The sequence below is a fragment of the Lepus europaeus genome, chromosome 19 (assembly GCF_033115175.1).
Source record: "Lepus europaeus isolate LE1 chromosome 19, mLepTim1.pri, whole genome shotgun sequence".
Classification (NCBI taxonomy): domain Eukaryota; kingdom Metazoa; phylum Chordata; class Mammalia; order Lagomorpha; family Leporidae; genus Lepus; species Lepus europaeus.
In genome coordinates, this window is record NC_084845.1 from 53,155,609 (window position 1) to 53,169,787 (window position 14,179).

Below are 14,179 nucleotides of genomic sequence, written 5' to 3' on the forward strand. Positions count from 1 at the left end.
AGATTTCATCAACTATATACCTCAATGAAATCAGAGGCTCACCTGATAGGAAAAGGAACCTGGGCCATGGTCAGTTTCAGAATGACATTTATTCAAATTTCACTTTGTTAATAAAAGTATCATTACTCAAAGAGGAACTGCTAGAGCTAAATTTTAAAATGTTCATCTGCCCCACAACCTACAAAAAAAATTAATCTCCCATTCCACTTAAGGAAATATTTTATAATAAAGTAAAAATGCAATCACATGGAATTTCTATTTTTAAAAAGGACATACTTCATTATACCACTGAGCTAAATATTTAGCTACGATCACAATCCACGGCGTATGGCTATGGTCCTAAAAATGAGAAACAAATCAAAGAAAACATCAGTATAAGTTAGCATAATTCTTCACTACAATACTCATTTTTAACAAAAACAGTACTTATGATCATCTCCTAATTTACACAGAGTAATAGAAGAGAATGAATTGGCTAAGTAAAAATTATTTCACACATTGTTTTGAGAGGCAGTGTCCAACCAAATCCTGGTATGCAAGGTTTGTACTACCACTGTCCCCATTTTACCACCCCGAAAACAGTCTCAGGGATTACATTGTTCAGATCTCTCAACTTCCCACACCAATCCTAGACTAAGACAAGAGGACCTGCTGTGTTTCCTGGAAGCCAAATAAATATGTGCAATTTAACATGTAGGTGGGGAAAAATATACTATTTATATAGTCTGTTATAAATCACATTATTTTTCTAATGAAGAATACAGTTGCTTTTGTAACTTTCAAACACTAAAAATAAGTTGCCAGAGGAATCAATTACAACAAACACCCAACCCAAATTCAAACTTTTCTAAACTACGTTCAATTGTTGAGGAAAGGGCTATGAAGAGGGTTCCTGGGATACATTCATGCCCGGTTTCTGATCCAAGTGGTACAGATTCAGTTTATATACTTTTCATCAATAAGTATATATATTTTTAATTTTGGGAGAAAATAAAGTTACTGAAGATAAATAGAGTAAAATGTTACTAGGTAATCTGATGACAGGAAAATGGAGGCTTGCAGTAAATTCTCACTTCGGTATCAATTCAAAAACCTTAAGTTAAAGAAACTTTAGGAGCCGGCACTATGGCTCAGCGGGTTAAAACTCCAGTCTGCAGTGCTGGCATCCCATATGGGCGCTGGTTCAAGTCCCGGCTGCTCCACTTCCAATCCCACTCTCTACTATGGCCTGGGAAAGCAGTAGAAAATGATTCAAGTACTTGGGTCCCTGCACCCTCATGGGAGATTAGGAGGTCGTGGGAGATTAGGAGGAAGCTCCACGCTCCTGGCTTTGATCAGCCCAGCTCTGACCGTTGCAGCCATTTGGGGAGTAAACCAGCAGATAGAAGACCTCTCTCCCAACCCCCGCCTCTGCCTCTGCCTCTCTGTAACTCAGCCTTTCAAATAAATAAATAAATCTTAAAAAAAAAAAAAAAATTCAAGTCTATCTATAAAAGTAAGGTCACACACACTACCAACCTTCTTATCCATATGATCCAAATTGTAAGACTGAAAATGTTCTCTCAGTTCAGGAAATGGCTTATCCAGGCGTAGATCCTCTAGTGCGTTATCTGGATGAGACTCTATTACTGTGAGTCAATCCCCCCAAAAAAAAATAAATAAAAAGAAATGTAATTCTCTAGACACTGTTGGCATGACACCACCTTACAAGAACTTGGAAATCTAGAATTTTGCCCTCCACCCAGTGAGACATCCCAGACAGTGAGGAGGGAGGAGAAAACAGAGGGCCCATCTCCCAATACATAAAAACTCCTCTATGAATGCAGGCTACACTCTCAGTTCTTTTCTGAGATGCCCACCTGCTCTACCAAGTGCATTTCTTGCCATTAAACTTTAATATTCCAAAAAAAAAAAAAAAAAAAGAAATCTCTAATTTTTAAATAAGTATGAGGCCTAAAAGATATTTTTGTTATTGAAGTACAATTTACACATAGTAAAATACATTAATCTTAAGGGTTAAATCTTAAGTTTTAATAAAAGTAAAAACAAAGTTCCTTAGAACAGAGTTTATCTACCTGGAAAGTTACAGCTAACAACCTACCCTCCTTCTTCTGGCCTTCAAGAAATAGCCTGACTGCCTGCCTAGACCTCTTCCCTGGCAACCCAGTGGTCATCCTTGACTTCCTGCTTCCTGAGCTCCTACGTCAGTCAGTCCCCACCTCCTGACCTCACTCTGCACACTGCTGTCCACGTGAAAAAGTACAGGAACGCAATTTCAGTGAGTGTTTAGGGCCAGGCCTACTTCTGTCACTTGCTAACCATGTGACCTAGGTAATAACTTAATCTCTCTGTGCCTCAGCATCAGCAGTAAAAAACAGATATAATACTCTACCTTACGGCCGGCGCCGTGGCTTAACAGGCTAATCCTCCGCCTTGCGGCGCCGGCACACCGGGTTCTAGTCCCGGTCGGGGCACCGGATTCTATCCCGGTTGCCCCTCTTCCAGGCCAGCTCTCTGCTATGGCCCGGGAAGGCAGTGGAGGATGGCCCAAGTGCTTGGGCCCTGCACCCGCATGGGAGACCAGGAGAAGCACCTGGCTCCTGGCTTCGGATCAGCACGATATGCTGCCCGCAGCGGCCATTGGAGGGTGAAGCAACAGTAAAGGAAGACCTTTCTCTCTGTCTCTCTGTCACTATACACGCTGCCTTTCAATAATAATAATAATAATAATAATAATAATAATACTCTACCTTACAAAGGTTTCTGAAAGAGTAAATGAAATAATCCACATAAAGGTGGTATGGAGCTAGCAATGCTGACTTTCATCATTATCTACCCCTCTCCCCCATCCTGTAACATCGTCCCTAAGTCAGGGGCTGTCACTCTCTCTTACTTGCCTCCAGTTTTTACCACTTTAAATCCATTCATTCTCTCAACTTCAGAGTGACCCATGTAAAAAAATTTTTTTAAAATTTTTTGTCACTCTCTCACTTACAACTCTTTTATTTTTATTTTTTTTATTTTTGACAGGCAGAGTGGACAGTGAGAGAGAGACAGAGAGAAAGGTCTTCCTTTTGCTGTTGGTTCACCCTCCAATGGCCGCCGCGGTAGCGCGCTGCGGCCGGCGCACCGCGCTGATCCGATGGCAGGAGCCAGGTGCTTATCCTGGTCTCCCATGGGGTGCAGGGCCCAAGGACCTGGGCCATCCTCCACTGCACTCCCTGGCCACAGCAGAGAGCTGGCCTGGAAGAGGGGCAACCGGGACAGGATCGGTGCCCCGACCAGGACTAGAACCCGGTGTGCCGGCGCCGCAAGGCGGAGGATTAGCCTAGTGAGCCGCGGCGCCGGCCATCACTTACAACTCTTAAACGGCCCCCACCCTGTGCCAGAAGTTCCTCCCTATCTTCAGATACCACTCCTCAGTGATGCTACCAATGTCAACAGCTGTCACTGAACTAGCAGAGTGCCTCGCTCATGGTGGCATAGAAAGAAAACACTTTCTTGAGCAGATAAAGGCACTGTATGTATACTGATTAAAAATTTTATGATAACCTAAGATTATAATTTCATAGTTAAGAGGCTAACATCATCTCTGAGTTGATACAAGCCTGCTGATGAATGACTTTGGTCTCTTACAACACTGTCTTGAGGAACAACATTTAGGTAAGTGCCTTGCTTCTTGTGTGGAACTGCACCTGAAATGGGAAACCTAAGACCCCCATGAGACTGGCATGAAAGACTGGGGGGGAAAGGTAGTGTCACTTCTGTGTGTCAGGGCAACCCTGACACCTTGGCTCTCTCCTATGGCAACCTTACAAACCCGACGTTGGTTTGGAGGTAAAAGAAGATGGGTGCTTGTATAGCCACCTAGAGATGAAGGAGTTACACCTATTGTATCTCCTGCTTTGAATCTTTCTTTTTTTTTTTTTTTTTTTTTTTGGACAGGCAGAGTGGACAGTGAGAGAGAGAGACAGAGAGAAAGGTCTTCCTTTTGCCGTTGGTTCACCCTCCAATGGCCGCCGCGGTAGCGCGCTGCGGCCGGCGCACCGCGCTGTTCCGATGGCAGGAGCCAGGTGCTTCTCCTGGTCTCCCATGGGGTGCAGGGCCCAAGGACTTGGGCCATCCTCCACTGCACTCCCTGGCCACAGCAGAGAGCTGGCCTGGAAGAGGGGCAACCGGGACAGGATCGGTGCCCCGACCGGGACTAGAACCCGGTGTGCCGGCGCCGCAAGGCAGAGGATTAGCCTGTTGAGCCACGGCGCCGGCCTTGAATCTTTCTATAATACTATCTAAAGGAAACAGTAAATTAAAAGCATATTGAGTCTGATAATGGGAGAAATGCTGCTAAAAATTGACTTTGTGATTAAAAATTGACTTTCTAAATTGTCAAGTTTCTAAAACTGTAGCTAAAGCAACCAATAACAAGTTCCATATGCTCAACAATTGTACCTGGATGTTCTTTTATTACGATCCTCATGTAACCAACTAGTCCATATGTCCTACAGATCAAAAGAGGGATTTGGGAATTCCAGAGAACATCTGCTAGACGTAGCAATGTACTGTAAGGGAAAGCAAAGTAAATATGAAACACAAGCAAATGGTGTATGTGAAACATGCCAACATGAAAATGCCTTCAACAAAGCAGTTTTCCTACTAATAATAAATGCAGAGATATATTCCTTTCATTTACATAAGCAAGTCAAGAAGACACCAAAAAGCAAGCAATTCCACAAGGAGGTGCAGTCTCAAAGTGTATCTTTTGGACTAAAGAGACATGAAACCCTAGGCTGTTGTATTAGAGTGAATGTTATTGAAATATACTTTCTGAACAAGTCAACGATAGACAAAAATACTTATAAAGCCCTTGCACACACACCCCCAAAATGTCTATAACTAATTCTAACTAGTTTTTTGCTTTTGTTTTTTTATTTATTTGAGGGGCAGAGAGACAGAATTTCCATCTGCTCACTCCTCAAATGCTGGCAATGGCTAAGGCTAAAGCCAAGAACCAGGAACCCAGACCAGGTTTTCTACATGGACGACAGGAACCCTACCACCTGAGCCATCTTCACTACGTTGCAGGGTCCACTGGGGACTAAACCCAAGTACTCATACTGGACAGACATCCAAGCTGGAGTCTCAACCATAGGCCAAACAACAGGACCCTAACTAGTTCCAATCACTAAAAATTATCACTGGGGTTGGCACCGTGGCTTAACAAGCAAAGCTGCTGCCTGCAGTGCTGGCATCCCACATAGGATGCTGCTCCACTTCCGATCCAGCTCCCTGATAATGCGCCTGGGAAAGCAGCAGATGGCCCAAATCCTTGGGCCCCTGCACTCACATGGAAGACCCGAATGAAGCCCCTGGCTCCTGGCTCCTGGCTTCAGATCAACCCAGCTCTGGCCATTGTGACCATTTAGGGAGTGAATCAGCGGATGAAAGATCTCTCTCTGTCTCTCTGCCTCTGCCTCTCTGTAACTCTGCCTTTCAAATAAAGAAATAAATCTTTAAAAATAAAATAAAAATAAAATTTTAAAAATAAAATAAAACAATCACTATCCCATTTAACTGCTGTAAATATACTTCAAATAAGTAAAATAAGTCTTAAAAAAATAAAAACATATTAACATAAAAATTTACCTTTCAGGAAGCTGAGTTGCAACCACAACAGTAAACCTACAGAAAAATGAAGGATCATTGTCTAGTAGGTGTTCTGGACTCTAAATAAGACAAGGGAAAAAAAATCCAATAATTTCACAATCATATTAAACATGGCAGAAATAGTTAAGCTATTTTTTTATTTTTAGAATAAATGAGGCAAAGATTCTAAACATAAATGACAAAGATTCAAAATTCTAAATTTATAAGGCTTTGTATTATTAAAAATTTTCAGAAAAATAATAATGCATTTATGTATTGTACCTCTTCCACAAAATTTCCAGAGACATCGTTATTCAGTTCTTGTAAGAATGCCATGGCAGCTTGAGCTCGATTCTTTTTAAAAACAAAATGTGTGGCTTGAATTAGAAAACACTTAGTCACAACATAACCCCCAAAACTTTCAGATCAGGCAAACATGCTGTAAACTTGTCCAAATTTCCTGCATAGGTATGACAACTCTGCTTGCTATCGTGTTTAAACTAAGAATCAGAATATTACTTAAAACAGAGCTAACACATCATTATTCAAAATTCTTAAGTGATCACATTATTTGCATGCTACTTTTCTGATTAGACAAATGACCAAAAAGTTCTGAGTAGCAAACAGGGATATCCTAGATCAAGTTTGGAGTCACTCTAACCTCCCATGCCTACAACTCAGTCCAAGAACTGTCAGTCATTAACAGTCATTTCCATTCAGGACATTATTCATTTGACCGATACGGTTTTGTAAAATTTCCTATTTGCAGGGCCAGCATTGTGGTGCAGTAGGTTAAGCCTCCACCTGCAGTGCCAGCATCCCACATGGGTGCCAGTTCAAATCCCGGCTGTTCCACTTTCGATCCAGCTCTCTGCTGGATCTCTGGGAAAAGCAGTAAAAGATGGCCCAAGAGCTTGGACCCCTGCACCCACGTGGGAGACCCAGAAAATGCTCCTGACTTTGGGTCAGCCCAGCTGCAGGCATTGCAGACATTTGGGTAGTGAACCAGCAGATGGAAGATCTCTTTCTCTCTCCTTCTCTCTCTGTATCTCTGGTTTTCAAATAAATAAATAAATAGATCTTTTTTTAAAAAAGGATTTCTTATTTTAAATATATATTCTGAAAGGATCTTATGGCTAACTTTAATAAAACTTTTAACAATACCCATCCTCTGAAGGAGTATTACTGAAGATTTAGCTTTAGTATAGGATACAGTGTAAAAACAAACAGTACTTTTAAAAACTTTTAAAAACAGACTGACTTGTTCATTTGAAAGAGTAACAGAGACAGGGAGAGACAAAAAGAACTTCCATTCACTGATTCACTCCCCAAATGACCCCAATGGCTAAGACAGGGCCACGCTGAAGCCAGGAGCCTGGAATTCCGTTCAGGTCTCTCTGGTAGATGGCAGGGATCCAAGTACTTGGGCCAAAATCTGCTGCCTCCAAAGCATATTAGCAGGAAACCATAACAAAAGAGGAACAGCTGGAATACAAACCAACATGTGATAGGAGATTCTGGCGTCACAAACAATGGCAGCTTACCCTGCTGCACCACAACACCTGGCCCCTACTTCTAAATTCTTATACTACCAAACATATAAAGATTTACAAGATTACAAAAATAAGCTAACTTTTTCTTGGAGAAATAATATGTTTTTTTTTTAAGTCAAAGCTTTGCAAAGGATTAAACCACAGTGGCACCATCAGATGCTCACACATCTACATTCTATAATATATTTATTGTTTACCTTGCCAATACTGCTTCTTTGAAGGAAAAAACTAAAATGAAAGAACAAAAAAAATTAAAGGCATATTTTACTATATAAGAAAAGTTATTTGTGATAGCATATGTATTCCATTCATAGTGAAAAATAAACCATATCTTGATTACAGATCTTTTTTTTTTTATTTTTTAAATTTTTTTGACAGGCAGAGTGGACAGTGAGAGAGAGAGAGAGAGAGAGAAAGGTCTTCCTTTTGCCGTTGGTTCACCCTCCAATGGCTGCCGCGGCTGGCGCGCTGCGGCCGGCGCACCGCGCTGATCCGATGGCAGGAGCCAGGTGCTTATCCTGGTCTCCCATGCGGGTGCAGGGCCCAAGCACTTGGACCATCCTCCACTGCACTCCCTGGCCACAGCAGAGAGCTGGCCTGGAAGAGGGGCAACCGGGACAGAATCGGTGCCCTGACCGGGACTAGAACCCGGTGTGCCGGCGCCGCAAGGCGGAGGATTAGCCTGTTGAGCCGCGGCGCCGGCCTTGATTACAGATCTTAATAGTCTTTTTGGAGGAAGAAAATCAGGTGAAACTTATAAACAAAGATAGACTAACAAATCACATTTTCCAAAAATATGTACCACAGAATACAAACTTTACAAGATGCTCTGAGAGAAAAGAACTCCCTTGCTAAAAAAGTTTGAGAAACATCACTTATAATTCCCTCTTGGAAATTCATAACATACATATTAAGGTCTTATAGAAGAGGAATCTTAACCTCATGTGACCCATGTCTCAAACTCATTTCACCATGGAACCCACTGGCCCATTTAACAGCTGTTCACATTCCCTAGAATGAGTGGTCCACTCCTGAGCAATGGTGTACCGAAGCATGTGCAGGGAGCTATGAGATGTATTTGGGTTTCCCCGACACGTTTCCTCCTGATGGCCTGGGGCCCAGGCATGAAGCCGATGGCCTGAGGAAGCGGCACCTTTTTGTGGCACAAGTTCACCAGCTCCATAACAAAAAAAAAAACTAATCTTATCCCACCCTGCCTCAACCAACCAAGTAAGCAAAGGTACCAGATTTTTTCTCTATAGATCCCAATGAATACACTGTGTTATGGATAGAAAAAACTGCACTACTACCCAAGGAAAAAAAAAACGTCAAAGCAAAATATAAATTAAGTCCTAGTTTTCCTTGTGTTTTCTTATTGCTGCTTTTGACAAATACTAAGGCAGTAAATGAAGTCCGATTTTGGGAATGCTCTCAAAGTCTAAATATGATCATTCAAGAATGACATGCAAGCCATTGCTAAAACAGCATTTTTACAGAAAACACAGTTTAGAGAGAGACCTGACCTAGGCTTAGAAGCCACCACAAATAAAAGGTATTGTTTTTATTAATCTTATAATCCAGAAATGTGATTATTGCTCATTACATCCTAATGTCTAGGAATTAATGTGAGGGCTTAGGAAGTATCCAGATTTCATAAACACAGAAATAATGATTACTTCTTCCTATTGATAATAAAGACCATATGCTGGGTACCTGTTATTAACTGCCCATTTGCCAGATGCTGGGCTAGCACTTTACTTGTTCTAACTCACTTCCCCCTCGTCATCCCAAACGTGAGGAATTCCACCAGAAAGTCAAGTCACCCTGACTGACGTGCTGTCTTCCCTAACGTGTGTGTCTGAAAAGAACGGAACATACTTGTTTCCAGCATCTTCTCCGCTGACCTGGTTGCCATCAATAATTGTAAATGAACCGATACCTGGAAGACAGAACCAACACCTGAGAGTCAATCAAGAATATACATTTCTAGGTCAGTATTTTAAAGAAACAAATTTAGAACGGAATCGCTGAACTACATCACCTGGTAGTACCAAGTTTTTAAGAATTTCAGTTCCAGTGGCTGTTGCATTTATCAGGCAAACATGAGCAGATTCTAAAGCCTCTTGCCCGTGATCACCCCACAACCTACAAAACAAGACACAATTCAACATCTTAAAAACGTTTCATAAAAATACAAATTTCTTATTCAAACAGTGATCTTGATCTTTAAGAGTCTCGCACAGTGTAAGTGATGTGAAAACCACACCAAACATGTGAGACTGGAATGCAGGTTTCTACGGGATTACACGGCTCAGTTTGATGACGCCTTGCATAGTTATGGGGCAGAGTCAACTCAGAACTAGAAACCTGGTCTTCCAGCTGGCTCCTTATCCATTACTCTTTGTATCCCACATAATTTACAGAACAGAAAGCCTTTAGATATGCTAACATCAACAAAGTGTCTTGGGCTTAAAACCTCGTCTGTCTGTCTCCTTAAATTACTAGGAACCAGTGCATTTAAGATCTTGACACTATGAGAGTAAGCAAAAACTTTACCAAGAAAACTGAATTATCATCTGAAAAGCCTCACATCAGCTCCTGCAGTAATGCTGTAAAACACAGTGCCTGGGGTCAGAGTTGTGGCACAGCAGGTTGGATCCCCACTTGTATCACCAGCATCCCACATCAGAGCGCCTATTTTAGTCCTGGCCACTCTGCTTAAGATCCAGCTTCCTGCTAATGTGTCTGGGAAGACAACAGAGCATGGCCCATGACACCCACATGGGAGTCCAGGATGGAGTTCTTGGCTCTTGGCTTTGGCCTGGCCCAGATCTGGTTATTACAGCTGTTTGCAGCGTGAATCAATAGATGGAAAGATCTCTCTGTCTCTCCCTCTCTCTTACTCTGCCTTTCAAATAAATATTAAAAAAAAAAAAAAATAGTATCCAATGAACATTCTAAAAGGACTAATAGACACATGCATTCAGAGAGATGTAGTGAGAGTCAGAAATGTATGGTAAGACCTGATTCACACAGGCATATCATTAACAGGACAAGGTACAGGATCACCAAGTATCGTGGCTTCTAGGACAACCTGATTACCTTCACCTAGGAAACCTATTAACTAACTTATCTTTCTTGTGCATATAGAAAGTTCTGTCACTAGCCAGCGTCAGCAGCCCAAAGGACTGGCAGAAAGACTGACAATGTGCCTTCTATCAGCTCATCTACAGTAGGTCCCCCTTACGAAGTCGGTGCACTGTCCACAGCCTTTCTCAACCACAGATCATCCACCTCTCCACTCTTCCCAAGCGCCGTAAGGGCCCAGACCACCCCCAATGTTCACCACTGGAACACAGTGCCTTGCCCAAGATAGCTGAACGGCTGTCAAATGAATGGAAGAATAACCTGGAAGAACCAGATGGACTGGAAACATCTATTTTTTCCCATAAAAGTAGGGCACAGAGAAGACAACTGACATGTGGTTGACGGATGCTCGACTGGCTGGAGTATAATCCAAGAACACTGGGGCGTCTCTAGGTAAAACGTTCCAAACAAGGGCCCAAACAAGGAAGCAATCCTCTCCACTCTTCCTGCCGGCCTGAGGAAGGAGAACCAGGGCCTTGTTGATTGCTGTCTGGCTGCACTTCTCTTTTATTTTATTTTTCATTTATTTGAAAGGCAAAGTTAGAGAGAGAGAGAGAGAGATCTTCCATCCAGAGGTTCACTCCATAAATGGCTCCAACTGCCAGGGCTGGGCCAAGAACTTGGGCCCTCCTCTGTTTCTTTCACAGGTGCCTTGGCAGGAAGCTGGGTCAAAAGTGGAGCAGCCAGGACTCGAACCGGCACCCATGTGGGATGCCAGCAGTGTTGCAGGCAATGGCTTAACCAGTATGCTACAGCACCGCCCCCAGGCCGCTCTGCAGCTAACTACTTCCCTCTGACACTTCGGAACCAGGAACCCATTCTCGCTGTGAAAGCTGAAGTTGGTCCCTTAAATGGTAGGGACTCAGTTAAAAAAACCCTCTTCCGTTACAGTTGTTTAAGAACCTCAAAGGCCTGCTCCGCTCTGTCACCTACGGTGGCAGCTGCAGAACTCCAAGGGTTTACAAGACAACTCAGTCGGTGACAAGAAGCCCTGACAGACACCTTGTTCCTTTCCACGGAAGCCTGGGAGCTTGAGGACGAGGTGACTGAGGAGCAGTTCTGAAAAAGCCGGAGGGCCTCGGTTTACATCCTGGTGAAAAGCCTGGGGAACGCTGGCAAGCCGTTTACTTCTGCAAGACCCAGCGTTCCTATTTGGAAAGCCACGGCCTGCGATGCTGGCAGCCCCTGAGGGGACCAGCTTGAATCCCTGGTGCTCCACTTCCGGTCCTGCTCCCTGCTAACGGCCTGGGAAAAACAATGGAAGATGGCCCAAGTGTTTGGGCCGCTGCCACCCTCATGGGAACCTCGGAAGAAGCTCCTGGCTCCTGGCTTTGGCCTGGCTATTGTGGCCATCTGGGGAGCAAGCCAATGGACAGAAGGTACCTGTCTATCCCTCCAACTCTGACTTTCAAATAAATAAATCCTTAAAAAAAAAAAAAAAAAAAGAACAGAGTGCCGTAACACCCATACACCCCTTGGCCACAAATGCAAATAAAGTTCCAGTCCTTAGGGACCTATTATTCCCATAACTTTGCCTTACTGGGGGGGGCTCCCAGAAGGAGGGGGCCAAAAACTGTTGTTACCGCCACTGCATCAACACATAGAAGATGCCCAGTGAATACCCAAGGGGGAGTGCCAGAAGAAGTGAGGGTGGGGAGCAGCCAGGGACCGCCCCGTGGCTGCCACCTGCACTGTCCCTCAAGGTAGCCACTAGCTACGGTGGCCACTGAGCACCACGAACAAGGGAGTCTGAACAGACCTGCTGTAAGTGGACAACACCTGATGTGCAGCACAACAGTGGAGACAAAAGTAGACTGTGCATATCGACTCCGCATTGACTGGGTTCCAATAAACGATTATTTAAAAAAAAAAAAAAAACCACTTCACCTGTTTCTTTTTACTTTTTAATGTGCATGTTAGAAATTTTACAATATGCACATACGTGGCTCACATGCCAGCATTTTATGTCTGGTATTTCTACTGGACGGCGCTGACCTACAACAATACCTAACGCCGGTGCTGTTCTGGAAGGCCGAGATGGGGTACTCCGGGTCCCCCCACTCTGCAACACCAGGAGGTGGAGCGCAGCGAGGCGGGGTCGGCGTAGCCCTGGAGCCCCGCTGGACGCTGGGGACCGCGCACCTTGAGCCGCACCCCGCGAGGCAGGCGGGCGCGCCCTTCTGGGGAAGGCAGTCCCGGCCCGCACTGAGCTCCCCCGGCCCCCGTCCGAAGCCCAGAGCCCCGGTTCTCGGCGCCCCGCACGGCCCGGCGCGGCCTGGCGGGAGGCCCGGGGGAGGCCCGACAGCGTCGCCCGCGCGCTTAGGCCTGGCCGGGACGCAGGAGAACCAGCTGGCCCACCCGCTCGGCTAGGAGAGGCCCAGCTCACCTCAGCTGCCGATCGTACTTCTGCTCCTTAAGCAGCTTCCCGGGCTCCGCCATGGCTGCGCCTGCCGCGCACAGAACAGCAAAGCTGCGGCCGAGCGCCACCGCCGGCTCCGCGCGCGCGCAGGCGCACTCAGCATCTCTGCGCCGCCGCCGCCTGCGCACGACCCGCAGGGGGCGCCGCCACCGAACTGCGCACGCGTGACAGGTAAGCCCGGGGCTAAGAGGCCGCGGCCCGGAGCCTGGTCGGAACTGGTGGTCTCTGTGTCTGTGTCCGTGCAGTAACTGTGAAGGACTCCGGCTTTGGGCCCAGGCAGACTTGGGTTTTAACCACTTACTTCAGTCCTCAGCTGTGGATAAGTGAAAATTTGGGGGTACATAGGGCTAGACTCAAAAAAAACTTACCTGAATAATAACTTCCATTATTATGATCATCATTGCCCGCCCCTTTCTTCCACCCTTGCTCAATAAGAGCCCACATCGGAGGCCGTTTTCAATGGCAAAGCTGGCTGCGGCCCTGTTCTTGGAAGGTCCCGTCCTGGGAGGGTCTTACCAGAAAAGGTGCCCCCCCCCTCATGGAGGGAAGCTGGGGAGCACCACCCACCCCTTCCCAGGAACGTTTCCTGGGCTGTACGGATGGAAGGGTAGTTTAAGCAGAAGGAACTGCAGATGTTGCCCCAGGGAGGCAGGCTGTTGGTGCTCGAGCCGGTCTGGTCAGATGTAGGAGAGCGAGTGGCCAGGGGAGGCTTGAGAGACAGCATGGGTCAGGTTATGACGACCATGAACATGGAAATAAGGAAGTTAAGCCCCCCCACTTCCTGAAAAGAACCACTTGTTGGGAACGGACAGCTGTTCTGTGGGAGCTACCCCAGAAAGAAAGGAGAGGGGGCCAGCAGGAAGGGCACCCTGCCTCTGTCTCCCGCACCCCGCACGTTAATAATTGCCTGAAATAAGGAGAAAATGAGCACAGATTCCCATGAGCACCCCCAACCCCACTTCCCCCTAGGATGCGGACAGAGGAGGGGCCCCGTTTGACAGCAGTGACAGGACGATGGATGCACTGCTGGGTGAGGGTTGGGGCACACCCTCCTGTGACTTCCCCTACCTCTCCCCAGCGCTGTGGAACACACCGATGGGAAACAGATAAGGAGGCTTTCCCAGCTCATCACGCGTTTCTGCTGTCACGTTTCCTTCCCCTGTTGGACAGGTGAAATATGGGGGACCATAAAACGCACCTAGGGAACGTGGGATGGTCCAGAGGAGACAGGTGAGAGTTCGCTGCGGAGCCTCCTGTGCTCAGTGCAGTCATGCACTGCCTGGGGGAAGTGGGGTGGAATGCGCATTCTCAGGCCCAACCCCAGACCTGCTGAGTCACAAAGTCTGGTGTGAAGCCCAGCAAAGTGTGTTTGTTTGGTTTTAAAGATTTATTTTATTTATTTGAAAGAGTTACAGAA

General features: G+C 45.6%; 2 protein-coding genes across 2 annotated transcripts in view; one reads left to right on the forward strand and one right to left on the reverse strand.

Annotated features, from left to right (window-relative positions):
• NAE1 (NEDD8 activating enzyme E1 subunit 1) overlaps window positions 1-12,847 on the reverse strand; it is a 25,477-nt gene extending 12,630 nt beyond the window's left edge. The window contains exons 1-9 of the mRNA XM_062176758.1: window positions 12,730-12,847; window positions 9,238-9,341; window positions 9,075-9,135; window positions 7,394-7,424; window positions 5,926-5,997; window positions 5,644-5,723; window positions 4,450-4,559; window positions 1,519-1,628; window positions 277-339 (exon numbers count right to left, since the gene is read on the reverse strand). Coding sequence (XP_062032742.1) covers window positions 277-339; window positions 1,519-1,628; window positions 4,450-4,559; window positions 5,644-5,723; window positions 5,926-5,997; window positions 7,394-7,424; window positions 9,075-9,135; window positions 9,238-9,341; window positions 12,730-12,782 — 684 coding nt within the window. The 5' untranslated portion in view covers window positions 12,783-12,847. The remainder of the gene's footprint in view (window positions 1-276; window positions 340-1,518; window positions 1,629-4,449; window positions 4,560-5,643; window positions 5,724-5,925; window positions 5,998-7,393; window positions 7,425-9,074; window positions 9,136-9,237; window positions 9,342-12,729) is intronic.
• Window positions 12,781-14,179, forward strand: part of CA7 (carbonic anhydrase 7) — a 15,700-nt gene continuing 14,301 nt past the window's right edge. Inside the window, exons 1-2 of the mRNA XM_062176027.1 lie at window positions 12,781-12,852; window positions 12,900-12,933. Coding sequence (XP_062032011.1) covers window positions 12,781-12,852; window positions 12,900-12,933 — 106 coding nt within the window. The remainder of the gene's footprint in view (window positions 12,853-12,899; window positions 12,934-14,179) is intronic.